Here is an 18,321-nt window from a genome sequence, read left to right on the forward strand (position 1 = left end):
CTGAGGCACCCAGCCTTCCTGCCACTGCCTGGTTGTCTTCCCTGACCTCATGAGCAGGGTGGAGAGGAAGCCAGGGGTCGGCAGGGCCACCATGACTCCCCACACAAACATATGGAGGAAGTTCCAGGCCAAACCACAAACTAAGCTACAAACCAAAAATATTTTGATGTTTTTCCTCATTTTATATTTTTCAGATGGGCACAATCTTTAATGAAAAAGAAAATTTTAATTTTGTTGTACCTTAAAAAAACAAACAAAAAACCCAAGACCCAGAGAGTTACTGACAGCAGGGGCTTCACCTGGATAAAATCCCCTCCATCCAATCCACATGCTGCCTCTCCCCTTGGCTGACAGTGTCCCTGAGGAAGCTTTTTCCGGTTTCACATAATGTCCCTGAGATCCTGCTGGCTGAGTAAAATGCTATCCCAAATAGCTCAGGCCTTCAGAGAAAGGGACTCTACTCCTTGCCTGAGCAGCCCACATCCACGGCTGCTGCATCACTGTTAACATGGAGGCTGTCCTGTGCCGACATGGATAAACCTTGCCCCTCTCGGAGCCAGCTTTCCCATCTGGAAAATGAGAAGTTGGCCTAAGCAGCGGCCGGGCACAGGGGCTCAGGGCCCTATGCCCTTGGAGCACATTGGGCAGCGCCCCAGGACCAAGGTGGGCAGATGGGGTCATGCTAAGTCCTGCCAGGTCCCGCTCTCCACCTCACACCCACACCCACCCCCATGCTCAGGGAGGCTCCCCACAGGCCTTGTCCATGGAACTGCAGGAAAACACTGCAGGAGGGTCTCCGGAGCATTTCTTCACCTCACTTAGCAAGCAGTCAAACCCTCTGTAGGGTCAGGACAGGCCCACAATTCAGTGTTATACAAAGAGCTCGCAGAGGTGTTTCTCCTGGGCTGAGCTGGGCTTTGTGGGAATGCGCTCTGGCCGAGGATGGCCTTGCACACCTTGCTTGCTCTTGTTAAGCCTGTGGGCAGGTGCGAGGTGCAGTGGGGAAGAGGCGAATAACGAACTCATCTTCCCACAGGTTCCTGCAGCCAGTGCTCACCAAGCTCTCCCATATCCTGTACCCCTTGATGGGAGAAGGAGGTGTGGGGGAGGGAGACAAGGCTGTGACCTTGGCTGACCCTGTAGGGGTCTCAGAGCTGGGACTAGGGTGAGGACTGAGGTGCCCAGGGTGCAAAATGGAAGGAGGCACACTCCCTCCTGACTCTACACTTGCAGAACCTTGAGGGCGATTGCCTCCTTTAGCTTCGTGCCAGACCATGACAGTCCAGGGCAGTCAGTGCTTCTTGAACAGTGCAGGGGCTGCGGTGGCCAGGCCACTGGTTCCCATTCTAATCTGGGGGGCTTGGAAAACTTCGCAAAGGAAGTGAAGAGTGTGGACTCCTGGAAAGGAGATACCCCTTGGTTCTGCTGACTGCTCACCCCTGTCCTGGCCACCAAGCCTTTGCCAGGGCTGCCAAGGGCAGGTGGGCCATTGCCAGCATCACGTCTTCCTCTTGCCCTCTGTGCCTGAGCAGAACAGGCCAAGGGCGCTGATAAAGTGAGCTCATGGTGGGGAAGCACATGTGTCCTCAGCTAGAGAGGAGCCTGGGCCCACGGAACCAGCCCCAGCTTGTCTGGGAGCCCTCTGCCCTTACCCAGGGCCTCCCTGCCCTCCCCAAACTACAGTCTTGGGACTCGGAGCCAACCAGGCTGTGCCTGGAAGGAGAATGTCCACGAGAACAAACACAGGTATCCATGCCTATCTAAGCCTGGTCTCTGAACCGGTTGGCTGTCCTTATTGTCTCTTATTTTGCGTGTGTCTCTATTCTCAGGTCTGTAATCGTCTCTTTGTCTGTCTGTCTTTCCATGACCCTGTGTTTTTCCTCCCTCCCTCTCTGTGTGTCCTTCTGTCCGAGAGTGATGTGACGACAGGCGCGGCGGGGGTGGGGGGGGGTGCATACCTGTCCTCTCTCGCTCTCATTGGTTCGCAGCCGCTCCCCGGGGACAGCCGCCGCCAGTCCCGCCCCCCTCCAACCTCCAACCCCCCCCCCACCCCCCGCCCTGGACCTGAGCGCGCGGGGCGCCTCAGAGCTCAGTCTCCAGCTCGAGACAGGAGCGCAGCAGCCGAAGCCAGCGGGGACAGGTTCTCCGCACACCCGGCATCTCAACAGGGACTCGAGGCTGCAGAATTGCTCTGAGACTCAGCGGCAGCAGCGAGGGAGGACGCGGAGGACTCCGAGGACTCCCTTTCTGCGCCCTAAGTGCACTCGGCTTCTGGCGGCGCCCAGCAGGGATCCCGAGCTGCGGTCACACTCACCACTCAGCTTTCGCCGCCGCTGTAGCCCAGGGGCGCCCCGGAGCCCGGAGCTCACCGGAGCTGGGGTCCGAGCTGAGAGGGCGGCCGTAAACCCGGGTCGCTGATTCGGGACCGCGGGTTGCGACGGCGAAAAACCCGAAAAGTCCGGGGTTCGCGGGCGCCGAGCCGTCCAGCTCCGAACCGTGGGGTCCACCACCCCACGGGGAGGGCAGCTGAGCGCGGCTGGCTACGGAGCGGCGGCGGCCCGGGGGCTCCGCGGTTCCGACGACCCCGCAGGCACCTGGCTCACGGTCAGTCACCCGTAGCGGGAAGAGCAGGGCACGCCATGGAAGCGCGGGGCGGCGCCGGGCGGCGCAAAGCGAAGTGAGGCGGTCGGGCCGGGGTCGGCGGCCCCGCGGGCCATGTACGGCGACGTGTTCAACGCCACGGGCGGCCCCGAAGCGGCGGTAGGCGGCGCGCTGGCCCTGGCAACCACGGTCAAGGCGGAGGGCGCTTTGCCGCTGGAGCTAGCTACCGCGCGCGGGATGCGGGACGGCGCGGCCGCCAAGCCCGACCTGCCTACCTACCTGCTGCTCTTCTTCCTGCTGCTGCTCTCCGTGGCGCTCGTCGTCCTCTTCATCGGCTGCCAGCTGCGCCACTCGGCCTTCGCCGCGCTGCCCCACGACCGCTCGCTGCGGGACGCCCGCGCGCCCTGGAAGATGCGGCCGGTGTAGCGGCGGAGCCAGCCACGCCGGCAGGCGCCCGGTGCCGGTCTCGCCACCAGCAGTCGGTGTGAGCCAGGCAGGGTGCATCTGACGCCCCTGGGAACACTGCGCCCTGACCCCAACACCCTTCCCGCCCTCGAGCAGCACCCTCGGCGTCAAGGGAGTAGGAGGCGTTAGGAGGCTGTAGAAGGTCCCGATCCTCGTGGCTGCAGGGAACTAAGGTTCTGCTTCCCTGGAGGACTCTGTCTTCCCTGGACAGCGGGCCCAGCTGAAGGGGGGGGGGGGGGGGGGCGGGGACGGGCAGGGGATGCCTTCCTGCAAGACGGCGCTCCTGCCCGTACAAGGGAGCCTTTCTCGCCGCGCGCTGACTTCCCTACTTTGCATACCCAAGGGGCAGGCGCTGTGAGCGCGCAACTACCCGAGCGCGCAGCCAGCCCGGAGCTGCCTGTCCGGAGTCTCCGGCCCTGCAGCCGTCTTCTTACGGCTATTACCACCTCTCCCACTCTTTGCACCGAGAGTCCCACTAGGATCTGAGTGTGAACTCAGCCGGACTTGGGAATGATGGCTCTCGGAAGCTTCGTCCCCTGGGGAAGGAGGGGACCCGAGTTTCAATGGGTCCCGCCCGGGTCTGAGGACCCAGTTTCTCTGCCCGCACGCGCAAAGGGGAAGCCGGTCTAGAGGCGCAGGGTCCCACCTGCAGCACCCTGTGGTCAGGAAACAGTGTCCTCCATCTCCAGAGGCCGCATTTCTACAATAAAACCTCACCGAATTAGACCCAGTGCTGACGACGCTCTGGTCATTGGTTGCGCCACTTGGGAAAGGGGGATAAAGGGCAGGGCGATCCTGAGCTGAGGCTGAGACCCAAGCGCAGCGCGCCTCCCACCTCCCTGTGGCCCAGGTCAGTTTTAATGATGCTTGCTCCTCTCCAGCTCCACCTTTCCCCAGGGTCAGTCAGTTACTTGCTCTGGCAAGTGTCTTCCGAGTGGGTCTCAAAGAGGAATTGCTGCCTCAGCTGCTGAAAAAAAAAAAAAAAAATCCCTCTTATAGGGCTCCATGGAGACCTTCCCTGTGGGGTGGTTCCTCCCACCCGGCATCCACTCCGTCGCTCTCAGAGCCTCTCTGGGCCTGAGCCCTTCCAGGAGCCTTTTCTGGACCAGAACCACCTGGTGAAGGAAGGGCCTGAGGGTCAGGCAACGGGGGCAGCTGCTCAGCACTTCTGCCCGAGGTAGACAGGGAGGCCAGCTCTGGAAAACACAGCAGGAAAGCAATGGATGAATAAGCCCCAGCTTGGAGGAGCAGATTTCAAAGAACCTGAGAGGGAATAGAAAGAATTGTGATAACCTTGACCATTTTCAAAGTTAATCTAATTCTAGGGAGAATTCTTTATGGTGGGTTTAAAAGTTTCAGGAGTCACCTGGCTCATTAGGACACCGGAGCTTAGAGAATGTTTGACTTAAAGGAGATTTGGTAGATTATCTAATCGAGTAGTTTTAAACCATTTAGGGGTCACTCCGATTTTGAGAATCTGAAGAATACTAAGGACGCCTGTCAGGCAAAATGCATACAGGCACACAGTGCTACAAACTTTTTGTGAGGGTTGACACTGAAACCCATCTAAGGACCCCAGCTGAGGCTGGGAAAAGACTTGCTACGGCTCCAGTCTCAGGCTAAGGGCTCCTCACCACCACTTCTCCTCAGCCAGTGCCCAAGATCCCCTCCTGCTCCTATCCCATGAAGCAGCAGAGATGAGCAGCTGACAGTTCATCTTGGGCTTGATTACCCATGCCTTGGAGAGCTAACACCAACCAAGCCCTAATGGAGCTAATTCTATGATAACCTCACAGAACAGTTTGGTTTTTGGAAATGTAGCCAAACCTTCCTAGCCTATAGTAATGGTAACTCAGCTAATCCATGTGACCCTTGGTTGCAGAGAAGACAAAATGGAATAAATTTTAAGGAGGTATGAGAGCCCTGGCTGGCATAATGAAATCACACACTGCTGATATGCGGGACCCTCCAGCTTTGGTCTGGGGTCTGTGAGGGGTAAGAGACTAATGTAGAGACAGCGTATTCCGCCTCCACATCTCCCCATGGATAGATCTCAAGGCAGTATGCAGAGTGGTCAGAAGCACAAGCTCTGGAGTCTGTCTGGCTTTAAACCCCAGCTCCACTGCTCACTGGTTGTGTGACCTGTGCAAATTACTTAATCTATCCCAGCCTGTTTCCTTATCTGTGAAATGAGTATTATATCACCTAGCTCTACAGGGTTGAATGTCAAATGACATAATCAGTGTAACATGCTAGCACTCAAATATTAGCTGTTATTGTAACTGAGCCTTAGGCTTGAGGCAGCACTGCCGAAGGGAGAAGCTGACCCACGAACAGGATGTGCTCTCACCACAGCTCTACTGTGACGGCAAAAAAAGGTGAGGGTCGGGGGGGATTATCAGTGGACTTCTGGCTTAGAGGTCATCTGAAGTTCCTGGACCAGAACCAGTTGAAGCCAGAGTGATCCAGGAGGCTCTTGGGATCCCTTAATACAATACTGTCCCAAGGCATCAAGAGGTTAAAGCTAAAAAATGCTAAGATGGAGATAACTTGGAAACCATCTTTCTGATGTCTCTACAGGGTTTCAGTGGTCTTAGCCACCTAAGCCAAAGGTTTGCCCTCTTCAAATGAACAGGTACTTCTGGAAGAAATTCCTAAGGAATTGCGCTGTGTAGATCTGGAATCTAGAAACCAAGCAGGGTCAGTACGAGGAACTGGACTAGAGTTCTGATTTTTGCCAGGACGGTGACCCTAAATAATTGCATTCTCATCTCTAGGCTAGTGTTAGACTAGTTGAGCAGTAATGGGTCCTTTGTCATGTGGGACCTAGACCCAGATTCTCCCCTGGAAAGGATGTGGCTGAGTTCATGTCTGTCTTCTGCTGATATGCAGGGTAAGTGGACTATAACGTGGTAACTGGACCTTTAGATGGATATCAGGAAGGTCGATCTATGCACACACATCCTCCTGCCCTTTGTTCTTCCATCAAGCCCATGATGTCTTGGAGTTACCTTGGAAGGGCTGGGCCTGCAAGCTAAATTGAGGAATAGGACCTATGACACACGTTTTTGGGCTGCTCTTCCGTAACCGGTCACTGGGGCAGGCGAGAGGGTTGAGAAGACATTTCTGATGGGGGGTAAGAGGGTGGGTAGGGTGGAAATTAGGGAAGTGGTTAAAGATGCCAGGAACCAGGAGAAGCAGCATAATGTAGAATCCTGGAGCCCGGTAACCTGACCTTGGCCATCCACTGCATGCCACGCTCATGCTTCTCGATTTCCGAAAACCTGCTTCCTCATCTGCAAAATGGAGACGATAACAGTACCTGGCTCGTGGGATTTTCACCATTGTGGGAGACACTGGAGGTAAGGCGTTCAGCTCATGTTTGACATGTGGTAAGTGCTCGAATGTGAGCTATCCTTATTATTCGCCATCAGGATGACCATTTCAGAAGTGTTTGCAGCAGCAAAAATAGCAACTGCTTTCCCTCAGTGACTAAAATTCCTCACCTTTCCATATAAATGAGACCTTCCTCCAGTCTTCTCCATCTCAGTAAACTGAGCCATCATCTGGTTGCCCAAAGTAAAAAGCACATGGTGGTCATCCTGACCCCGAACTCTTCTTCATCCTGCCATGTGCAGTCCATCCTAGACACCACTCTGCTCCATCTACTCCCCTCCATCTCCACCAACGTGACCTGAATTCAAAGCCCAGCATTCACTTCTGCCTCTCTCCAAAGCACGCGTCCAATCCCAGTATCTGCCTCCAGCTCCGGCTTACACTCCAGTGGCTTCTCCTTGTCCTCAGGATTTAAAACAAAACTCTAACCTTGGCCCACAAGATGCAGCATCTTCCGGCCCCCACCAACCTCTCCAGCCTCATCCCCTCACACTCCTCTTGCACTCCAGGCTCAAGACACAGTGTCCTGTTGATCCCTAAAGCCCCTCTGCCTAAGCTGCTTGTCCCCCCTCCCTCATCCAGCTAATGCCTCCTCATCCCTCAGGTCTCAATATCTCTTCCTCAAAATGGATCTGCCTGAGTTCTCAGAGGAGGTCAGTTACATTCATTCACAGCCGCCGGTCAGGTCCCTTACCGCAGCCATCAAGTAACTGTGTTGTAGTTCGTGGCCTAGTGTCTCCCCTCTACTGCCATGTAAGCTGTATGAGGTCAGGGACAGCATGTGCCTGCTCTGCTCACTGCTGCTCTCCCAAGGCCCAGCATAGCATTAAGCACAAAATAGACACTGAATAAGTATTTGTTGACTGGAATATAATGGAAAGACAGCTAGAGGTTAAGGTAAACTCTTGCCTGTGGGTTCTTCATCTGAACACTTGACCTTTGATTTGCTGCCTTAAACTAAACTTGCATCAGATGAAATATTGAGTTGAACGCTCCTCATTGATCGGGCCTCCGACTGGCCTGTTTCCTGGAGGTAGTAATCCACCAAGTTGTTAGCAACTGACATTTCCTGTCTCCATCTATGTAACACTTCAGTTATTATTGTATCCTGCAGAGACTAAAAAGTCTGTACCTTTAGCTATATCTGCTTGAATTACTCCTTTTCCTGTAGGGAAGCTGAGTTCTTTACCATGTCATTCATATGCTTTCTGAATTGCCTTGACTTAAGAATCAACTAAATCACTACTTCACATACTGACTCCCTCACCTCTTCTTGGACTTTTTTTTTTTTTTTTTTAATTGCGGTACGCGGGCCTCTCACTGTTGCGGCCTCTCCCGTTGCGGAGCACAGGCTCCGGACGCGCAGGCTCAGCGGCCATGGCTCACGGGCCCAGCCGCTCCGCGGCATGTGGGATCTTCCCGGACCGGGGCACGAACCCGTGTCCCCTGCATCGGCAGGCGGACTCCCAACCACTGCGCCACCAGGGAAGCCCTCTTCTTGGACTTTGATCAGAGATTTCCTTCTCAATGAGACCGTCTCTGGTTTCTGGATCTAAACCTTCAGCCACCTTCCTTCTCCCACCCCTGACATTTCAAATCTTCCTCTCCTACTTTTTCTCCTCAGAACTTACCACTACCCTGTATATTTTTTGGCTTATTTTGTCTCCATCAACCGGAATGAAGATGCTTGAGAGAAAGTATTTTTGTTCTATTCAGTTTCTCCTCAGCTGACATCTAATAGGCCCTCAAATATTAGTTCAACAAGTGAACGAACAACCTGATCCTGCTCACGTAGGACCAGAAGAAAATCCAGATATTCGGAAAAACAGGAGTAGAGCCTATTTTTTAAAGTCTCCTTGATTCTCCATTTCTGCCCCTCCTCCACCCTCCAAAATTGATCAAATGACCCTAACTAGATAGAGACTGAAACCACTAAACTATGTTACAGTTTCACTTTCCACGAGGGCAGGAATGACTCCCTGCGACAGCTCTGCTGCCGAGCCTGAAGCCTGACTTGCAGTAAGCACGCAATAAGGGTCTGGTGAGAGTAAGTGAAGAAGCAAGTAAGGACTCACCAGGTTACAGCCTGACTGTTACAACAAAGAGCACTCCCCACCTCCAAGTTTCTTTTCCACATAACCTTCCAAGAGTAGCACAACTCTGTCACCCTCGTCCCTTGGCTCCCGTGTCCACCTTGAGGTGGCTACTCTAGTTCCTGCCATCCTATCTGCATTCTAGCCACAGGGAAGGGGGGAAAAAGCAAGAGGGTTCCTCTGTGGAGCATTATGCCAAAATGACACGTATCATTTCTGCTATTATGCCAATGGTCACAGCTTAGTCGCATGACTGGCCACAGCTGAAAGGGAGGCTGGGAAATGTGGTATGCAGCTGGACAGAGGTGTCCAACGATTAAGGAGAGAAAACGGGTATGGTAAACGTCTAGCAGTTTATTAAACAGACAGTAAAAGGACAGCACCTTTCTTTTCATATGAAGATCATCTTTGCAGGCTCCCTGTTCATACACAACGAGTTTGTGCTTGCATTCATCATCTTCACCTTCACTGCCATCACTAACTTGGCCTAAACAAACTCTGTAAAATTCACAGAATTTTATGTAAAGAAAAGACAACCAAGGGATGTTTACCATTAATCTCAACTAATGTCTGCATAGCCCTTCGAACCCTCCTCTGCTTTTTCTCCCCCCACAATCACACACGCTCTCTCTTTAGCAAAATGAATCTTTTATTCTGAAGTACAAACACAGGTCACTGTTCTGTTTCTCAAAGGCACTGCATAGGGTGCCCCACCTGAATGCAATTAAAGGCCTGACCCTCAGGCACAACAGTTGGGGGTGATATTATGGAATCTAAACCAGGGCACTAAAATCAAACTACAGGGTTCTTAACACTGCCGCCGCTGCCCCTGTAAGCCATGAACTAAAAAGCACACTTTTTTTGTTGTTGTTGTTATTTTCTCTCGTCAAATACATCAAGGAAACTGTGCCCTTTCGATTCTCTGGGAAAATATTAAATGTCAACAGGTTAAAGCTCCAAGTTGCCTGTTAGTTTTGTAGGTTCTCTAAGCAACAGTCCAGGAGCCTGATAACTTTGGGGCAAAGGTCCAAAAGCTCAAAGAGAAAGAATAAATATGAACATTCTTAGTTGAGTTTCCCCCTTTCTTCTCCTATGAGGTGGGTAATAAAGAGATCTAATAAAGTACTGAGCTCCAATCCATTCAATTAAGTATTGTCTTATTACATAATTTAAAGCTAAATTCTAGTATAAAAAATCATATCTGGTTTCAGTACTCTCATTCATTCAACAAATATTCGACTGCTTACAATATATCAAAAACTGTTCTAGCAGTGGGAAGACATATCTGGCCACAGCTTACATTCCCATGAGATGACACAGTCTATAAACAGGGTAGAGAAATAAAACATGTAGAATGTTGGATGGTGATAAATGCTATGGAGAATGAAAAACTTTTTTTTCTTTCTCCTTCTTTTCCAAAGTCTTATTTTCCTTCTTTCTGAAAGCCTTCCCAGATTAATCCCAATTGGCTTCTTCTGTCACTTCAGCAGTCTCATTAAAATATCTGGAGAGCTAAGCTTGATGTAATATGTTTTGGAAAGGTCTGCCATTCAACAAAATAAGAGACAGCTCAGAGGACAATGCTCTCTTGGGGATACAGAATTCAAGAAACACTTTGGAACCAAACCAATTTCTCTTAGAACCCTTTCAAAAAAGGAGCTATAGCTTCACCCATAATCAGCTAAATTCTTGTCAAAGAAAGGAAAGGACTGATGTAGAATGACTACCTGAATAGTTTAGAAGGATACATGCACAGATGTTTAGTGGTTCACTATTGGTTTGGGATTTTTAGTTCATACTTTTCTGTACTATTAAAATTCTCAGCATTTATCTCAGATAAAACTATTATTTAAAATGAAATAAAAGGTGACAGGAAAGGGGTAAGAGATTAAGAAAAAGTGTAAGAAGGCTTTCAAAATCCATCCCAAACATCAAAAAACTGCCTCACGAAACACCCCTCACAGCAACTATAACACACGTCCACTTGAAACAATATTGATAATAATCTTAACCACCAACCTAAATCCTCCTTCCACCCCCATGCAACATACTTTAAGATGGAGATAGTTAAGCAAGGTGCCAAAAACTCTTCTTTATATTTTCCCTGTAGCCCCTTTAAAATACAACCACAAAAAGTGATTTAGACGGAAAGAACACAGGACTTTTTTTTTTTTTTTTTACAAAAGTCAGTTTATTAAGATAGGCTTACAAATTCAACAACAAAAAACACAGTAATATTTAAAATGTTGAATGGGAGGGGGAAATACTTTCTTATAGCCCGCTGATAGCCTTCTTATAAATATTTATAAAATATGAATTGCATCAAAACTGCTGTAATATGGAATAGCATTAGCCATTGAGTTCTCGTGTCTAAAAGAAAATTGAAGCCGATGTCACAATTGATCCCTGTCACCTGAACGGTTTTGGCTACGGCAATTTGAAAACTAATTATCTTAAATCTGAGAGAAGCCAACACCACCTCTCACTGTTCACTGAAATCTTTTGCCAGAACAAATGTTTTTAAAGTATGCTTCTAAAACAGTGAACTTGCTACTAAACGCCTTACACTTCAAAAAAAAAAAAAAAAAAACCTAAGAAGAAACTAATTTGCAGATTAGTTCATCTTTTGATGAAGCCTTTTCTCTAAAGAGAATAATAAGAGCTTTTATATTTATTCTTTCAGGTTAAAATATTTAGTTTGGGTTTTTCTAGTGGGGACACATGGATTTTCACCATCCCCTTCTAATTAGAATAAGTTTGTACTTCTTGTATATACAACACAGAAGGTGGTAAAAGTAGGCAGGCATTTGGTGGGGATGACAAAACTAATCTGTGATTTTGAGCTTCTTTTAAAAGGAGAAAATTAAGAAAAGCAAGGCTAATTCGCAAAGTGGGTAATCAAGGATTAATCTACCAAGGTCAAGTAGCATCAGAAATAATTCCTCTGATTCAAAGAAGTAGCAGAAATGTAAGAGATGATGGTTATGATAATAATAATAACAAAAGAGTTCTGATGTGGCGGGCACTAAGTACTATATTTGTATCACTTTATTTAAACTTCCCCCAAATCCTACGAGTAGACTTTTACGTTACAGATCAGGAAACTGAGGCACAGAGTGGTTAAGCCTAAGGGCACAGAGTTAAGGAAGCTCTGAGGTCCAGGACTCAAATGCAGGCAAGCAGACTCCAAAGCCAGCTCTGCCAACAACTATTCTGTCTCTCAATCATCTGGTCAAGACCTCTAATTTTAGATAGAGCTAGGGAAGGGAAATTAGTGGTTAAACTAAAAAACCCCAGACTCTAGATTCAAATCCTTTTTCAAAACAAAACTAAACTAACAAAGAAAAACACATCAACTCTCTTATAAACAGAATAGAAACATACTGATCCTTCTGAGGAAACCTCATGCTGGGTGGAAAGGCCTAGTATATTCAATTTCTATCGCTAGTGCACAAACAGATAACACAGCCGGTCACAGCAACTGATAATCTCATCCTTTTTTATAACTTCACTCAATGAAACATGTTAAATCAAAAAAGAATAGCCCCCAAAACAAACAAAAACACACATTAAGCAGATTTTGAGATTTATTAAAATAAAGTATTAGCAAACAATATCCAAAAACAAAGTTCTTAAGAGTTATGGCTTTGAAAAGCACAATATAGTAAAACCTAATACATTTTTATAAGTATCAAAAAGATAACAGAATTGAAGCATGTTGCTAGAATTTCATTTTCTACAAACATAAACAGAAGGAGAACAAGTACAAGTAAGAAGCAGACCTAGAGTGCAGCCAGTGATTTGGTCTTTATCATCTGCATATGAAATATCTTTTTAAGAGAACATGGGCAGGATTACATACAAATACCCAGTTTTCATGATTACAGTCCTACCCAATTTTAGCATAAGTGATTTTCAAAATGCAACTTTAACCAACCACGTTGAAAAGAAAAGCACTTGCCCAACTATTATCTCCAAGAGTCCCTACAGTTAAAATACTTTATGAATAAATCAAAGCAGCAGCATCTCCAATGGTATTAGAAGGGAAAATCTGACTCTAAAAGACTTCTTCTTTACTTGAGATTGTTTGGCCTCACTGGAGTTTTGTTATAGCTAACACCAGCTAGTATTAAGAAGGTACTACCTATCAACGGGGTAAAACAAAATCTACCTCTACACAAAATTTCAAACTTTTAAAAAACAGTTATCTTCAAATAAATCCTTAAAGGACAATGGTTTATGACGAATTTAGGAATTTTAAGAACTGAATTATTTGGACGAGAACCACACAAACCTTTTTCACTCTGTCATAAATAACAGAAGAATCCTGCTCTGAGACTAGATCTTTTCAACAAAACAATTCACCACATGTTTTACAGCAATTGCTACCAGCAAATATTACAGCATAAGCTCTTATTTTTAAAAAAATTTGATATGTAAAATCCTTCTCATTGGTTTTTGTAAATCATCCAATTTTAGGGTAACACCTCAATCATAATAACTGCATTTTAGAAGAGAAGTTTCTATTATGAAAAATCCAATATAACAAAGGCTTGACAAATACTCTTACCTCTTGTAATTAGGACATGCTAAACTTCAATCCAGTGAATTACAAAGAACTAGCTAAATTTCTGTTTAGCAGGTATTGAATAGAATTGTTTACATAGAAGAAATGCCTCAAATTCTCTCTCCATACATGCATCTTCTGTGAGAAGTAAACCTCCCCAGTCCCACCTGTTTTAATGAGGAAAATGCTACCCTCCAGGGGTTGAAACAGGCATCAAACCTGAGATTACCACCCAAAAAGCTGCGCTACTGAATACCTGAGGAGATGCCCATAAACCAATACTTAGGAAAACTCCCGCCAATAAAAATCACCAAACACTTCTAAAACCAGCAGGCTATCTACTACCTTAAAAGATTCTTGCTTATCTAGCTGATGGGTATAATGAGGACACACATTCATAATTCCTACCAGAGAGATTAAGTGAGGATTTAACTAATAAGACAAGGAAGAGCTCTGAGCCTCTTAAAAGTTACTAGGTCCAAAATTTAAACCATCATCGGAAGCTGAATTTAATAATTATCAAAAGATTTTTCCTTCTTCAGAAAGTATAAAAGGTATTAATATATTTTAAGTAGGAGAATGATAACGATCCAAAGTAATATTAAGCAAGCAACTAGAGAAAGTATAAAGAAATGGAACTAAAATGGTATATTAGATGCTCTCTGTAATAGAAATACAACACTTAAACAGGTACTATCAAAGTTGAATTTAGAGTTTCTCTGCTACTGGCATGATTTCATTTTTGTATAAACTTTCTCCTTTAAAAGAACACTATTACAGGGGAACTGTTTCCCACAGGTACTCTAAGATAATACTGAAGGTTATATAATGTGAGCCCCAGTCCTTATCTTAACAATAGATTCCAAATCTGAATACTTACTGATCATTTTACATCCTAAAAGAATGTCTTACTCTCAAATGTTATGAAAAGTATAAAATAGCTACACCCTCTTTCCATACTATTAAGTATAACTTATTGAACTACCTATTGACAGTAATCTTACTGTGGATTTCACCTCAGAAACCCAGACAATTCTATTATCATACTGATAGTTTACTTACATAACAAGAAAATGTAAAAAGTGATTTATAGTCTGATATATATATTTGACATTTAGATTGATGTCTTCCTTAAATTTTCTCTAAAGAAAAAACGTTCACTTCAGTAGGTCAGTAACATGCCTACTAGTTTATATTCCATAACGTAAGCCAGGTAATTATGTAGAGATGTTAGTCAAATGCACCTCTTAAATTACCTTTTCCAGTCAGCATCTTTCTGTTGCTTTACTACATTACTGAGATTAGTTTCGATTCTATTCCTCTTTTTGCATTTACCAAACTGGCTGTAGTTTTATCATTCCCAGACTCTGTCTTTTCAGCTGGCATGTATTTATTTCAATGTTGTACATGCTATAAAATGTGATTTTTCTGGTTGTGATGATGTTTTCATAAATTTGACTATAAACCATTCTGGAGATTAAATGAAAGCTTAAAACTGTAATCTTACGAAATGGTTTCTTTCAGAGGTGCTTTTTTCACTGGTAGAATTTTACTTAGTTTTTTTAATCTCACTGGCTAATTTTTATTTCCCATCCATTCCTGTACTGAGCATCCTCAGGAATTAGAGGACCAGCTGGATTGAATGAAGTTTTCATATAAAACTCAGGGATGTGGAGTTAACAACTTTTAGGAAATACAACAGGCTTAATTATACTTCTATATGAAACTCTTACCAGTTAATTGCTTCAGTACTGTCATTCGAGACACAGCTCCTTAGAGAAAACACAGAGAAAGCCAATCACATAAAATCTTGCTAACTCTAAAGGCTGTTACATGAATAAAAACAATTTTTAATTAACTCAGTTGTAAGCATCAATAAAACAATTCAATAGTTTCCACCAGCTCAAGCCCACTGAAGTTGATTACATGTATCTGCCAGTCAACCTAGGTAGTTATTCTACAAATTTGTTCCAAAGATTGTGCCATGAGCCTGTTAAGTAGAAGAATGATGTAAGTAGCTAAGTTCTATCACTAAACAAATAAACCTCTTTTGTGTGGCTGACACAATTCTGGAAGATTGAGAATGCATGTCATGTAAAACTTACGTTTAAGGCTCAGGTGACTGTCAGAAAATTTCCTTTTACTTAGCAAAGGACTGTGAGCTGAAACACATGTGGCACTTCATCTGAGAGAACTAAAACCATCCATTGGCTGCACTTTATAAAAGCAATAAATAATGTTATGGAAAACAAAAGGAACTGCATTCTCCTTTACTCAAAAAATGCATTTTTTTTCCTCATAAGAGCACAAAGGGCAAAGTAGAAAGTCAAATGAAACTAACATTTTAAACAGAAGACTGACATGGCTCCACATATTTTTAAAAGGCACTGGAAAATAAGCTTCTTCTAATAGGTAAGTTAGGTGATTTTTTTTTCCAAAATAATGTATTTGTTCTTCATGCCATAACTAGGTGTCCATCTGACTGCTCCCTAGAAAAAGAGGTTAAGAGTCCTTTACTCAAAGCCCTTAAGCATGACTGATTAAATGAACATTTTAGAGTTTTCATGTCTTTCCTCTCTGAGGATTGTGGAGACTGGTATCCACATAGGTGCTAAAAAAATGGAAAAAGAGCACCCATGGTAACTGAGAGAATAGTCTGTATTCTTTGACATGTGAATGTTTTCAAATCAGCTAGCTCAATTCATTTAAGCATCAGACAAGTGGCCTCATCCTTGGGGCCAGACTGAAGAGGCTCCTATGGCTACAGGACACAGGTCCTTGCATGGGGAAAGAGACGCAAGTAAGAGCAATGGGATGAAGTACATGATTTTCCAACATTAATATCATCCTGCAGGGAATTAAAAAGGCACCTTCAATTGGAGCTACAGAATAACAGTCTTATAATCTAGGTTGAAAATACAACAAAAGCTAGAAAAAGCATAACTTCCTATAACTGTAATCTATAAACTGCAGTGTTTAATACAAAAGGGGTACCAAGGAAGCAAGGATGAACATGTAAGTCCAAGTCACTTGAGTGTGTTTCACAAAAGGTTACTCTAAAAACTATCACCCATCAAAGTGCAAAATAAAAGATTAATGCATGTCAAAATTAGAGTTCTTGCAACATTGGCCAAAAGCAGCAAACACAACTGAACAAGGCCGTGCATGCACTGTCACTAGCTATAAAGTAGTACTTATGACAGATTTGAGTAAATGACATATACTGGAGATCCGTTGTTTGCAGTAAGTTTTTTTAAAAAAAGGAAATATTTTACAAAAGATAATATTGAGTGAAGTCACAATACACTGACAAACATTTAGCTGTACTAAATGTAAATTTTATGTAACTTAGAAAACTATCACTGGGCTTTTACTGAACACTACCTGTTAGAGCAGTGCATAGTGTTCCTTCAAATAAAAGACTTTTTTTTTTATAGTTTCCTTTAAGCCCCTACCATATGCTTTTAAAAAACAATGAATTACACTTTTTTAAAGTTGGTAGGACTAAGAAACTGGTAAAAGTACAGCTTCTGGAGAATCAAGAATAGAACGGAAGACTCTCATTGAACACCTTCTTACACTGTTATAATTTTCATCATGTGATCTATTACTTTTCCAAAAAAATTTAACAAGTAAAAAAATTGCTGGGACAATAAGGCAAAAGTATGTTCCAGTTTAAGATCAATGCCAAACTTCTGAACTGGGGCACAATACTCACTCTGCGTCTTTCACAACACTTTTGAGAGTTAATCACATGAACGTGAATACAAACAGATGTTGATTCATCACAAAAACAAATGTATTGGTCACAATTATGTAGAAAAAAAATAAGCTGTAATATCTGTTTTCCACGTAAGCTCACAGTATCTGTACTGAAATTTTCCCTAAAATTAAAACAAGTCCACTAATAATATAACTGAAAAAGAATACTTCTACACTATGAAACAGAAGAAATGGGGTTTAGAGGGGAGCCCATCTGAGTGAGGACTTTATCCAGCCACTGAAGAGGCCCATGAAGATGAATCTCAATCCAACATGGGGTGCTGGTAACATCTTGCCGGTGATATTCTGCTCCCCAGCCCTATGAAAATGAACAGATAACATGGCAAGCCACGTTTTAAATTGTCAGCCAGTCGAAACCAATTTCAACACACTAACAAAAATAAACTTTAACAGTAGAGCTATATAGACACACCTAAAGGAAAAACTATCACAAAACCAATCTTAGCATTCACCATGAAATTAAAAGCAGCACAATAGCTGCATCGTTATAATAACATATAATCCCTTAATAGAAACCCTTGGAACAAGATATGTTTCAGAATTCTTTTTTTTTTTTACTTTTAGGAAGTTAATAATGGTAAAATACCTTATAATTAAAATATTAATATTCCTGCAGTGAGCTATATTCTCTCTTAATGGGATAAATAAAACTCAAATATAGCCTCATGTAAGTTCACATCAGATTTTGTAAACAAAAAGTTTTTGATTTTCAGGGTTCTTTTTAAACATCAGATAAGGCGTTGTAAATCTGATCAATGCATACAAATGTAATTAAAGTGGCAGTCACATATCATTATCCTTTAAGATGGGAAATTACTGGGATGAATTGAGCTGGACCACTTTAGCCTAAAACGCCAAAGAGTAAAACAGAATTTTTTCACTTCTACTTGCCTGAATTTAACTAGCTCTCTGCTTTACTGCTTACAGTAGTCCTGGCCCAGGAAAAGTAAGCAGCTGTGATGAGGGGTGGACTGGGAGACTAAACTGAATATGCAAAAGCCATGTTTCTATAGAAGGCAAGGGAAATGCCTTCAGGGCTATTGATAAACTGCTGCATAAACAGGCCTATAACAAAGCCTATAGCAAGAAAACACTGGGCTGTGGGGCTGTGGGCCAAAAAGAAAAAAAGGTACACAGAGCATTTGACAATTGCTCTTCTTTGGCTAAATCCTTAAGGAACAAGCAGGTACAGGACAGGTTGCTGAAATGTAACACCAAAATTCTTTCTAAATTTTGCTTATGCACCATCATTTGGAATACCAATAAAATTAGGCCAAGAGCAAATGATAAATTTGAAAAGTTCTTTGATCTTTTCAAATCCTTAATAACAGAGCTTAAAACAAGGAAAATAATTTTAGTATGGTAAAGAATTCTTTACATCTACCTAATGGGATCCAATAATGACTGAAACTGCTG

At 44.3% G+C, this 18,321-nt stretch overlaps 2 protein-coding genes across 7 annotated transcripts in view; one reads left to right on the plus strand and one right to left on the minus strand.

Annotated features, from left to right (window-relative positions):
• Positions 1-2,113: 2,113 nt before the first annotated feature.
• On the plus strand, positions 2,114-3,787 carry SMIM32 (small integral membrane protein 32). The gene has a single exon (XM_032628617.1). The coding sequence runs from the start codon at positions 2,716-2,718 to the stop codon at positions 3,025-3,027; it is 312 nt and encodes a 103-aa protein (XP_032484508.1). The 5' UTR covers positions 2,114-2,715; the 3' UTR covers positions 3,028-3,787.
• Positions 3,788-11,123: 7,336 nt separating this feature from the next.
• SMAD5 (SMAD family member 5) overlaps positions 11,124-18,321 on the minus strand; it is a 51,932-nt gene continuing 44,734 nt past the window's right edge. For 3 of the 6 annotated variants that reach the window (XM_032627192.1, XM_032627191.1, XM_032627193.1), the window contains one exon: positions 11,124-17,203. In XM_032627192.1, coding sequence (XP_032483083.1) covers positions 17,060-17,203 — 144 coding nt within the window. In that variant the 3' untranslated portion in view covers positions 11,124-17,059. The remainder of the gene's footprint in view (positions 17,204-18,321) is intronic. The other 3 variants (XR_004349241.1, XR_004349240.1, XR_004349242.1) reach the window with 3 other exon arrangements.

This window comes from Phocoena sinus, chromosome 3 (genome assembly GCF_008692025.1).
Source record: "Phocoena sinus isolate mPhoSin1 chromosome 3, mPhoSin1.pri, whole genome shotgun sequence".
NCBI lineage: Eukaryota > Metazoa > Chordata > Mammalia > Artiodactyla > Phocoenidae > Phocoena > Phocoena sinus.

Coding starts and splice junctions, on each gene's coding strand:
- SMIM32 (XM_032628617.1), top strand. CDS start 2,716: ATGTACGGCGACGTGTTCAACGCCACGGGCGGCCCCGAAGCGGCGGTA.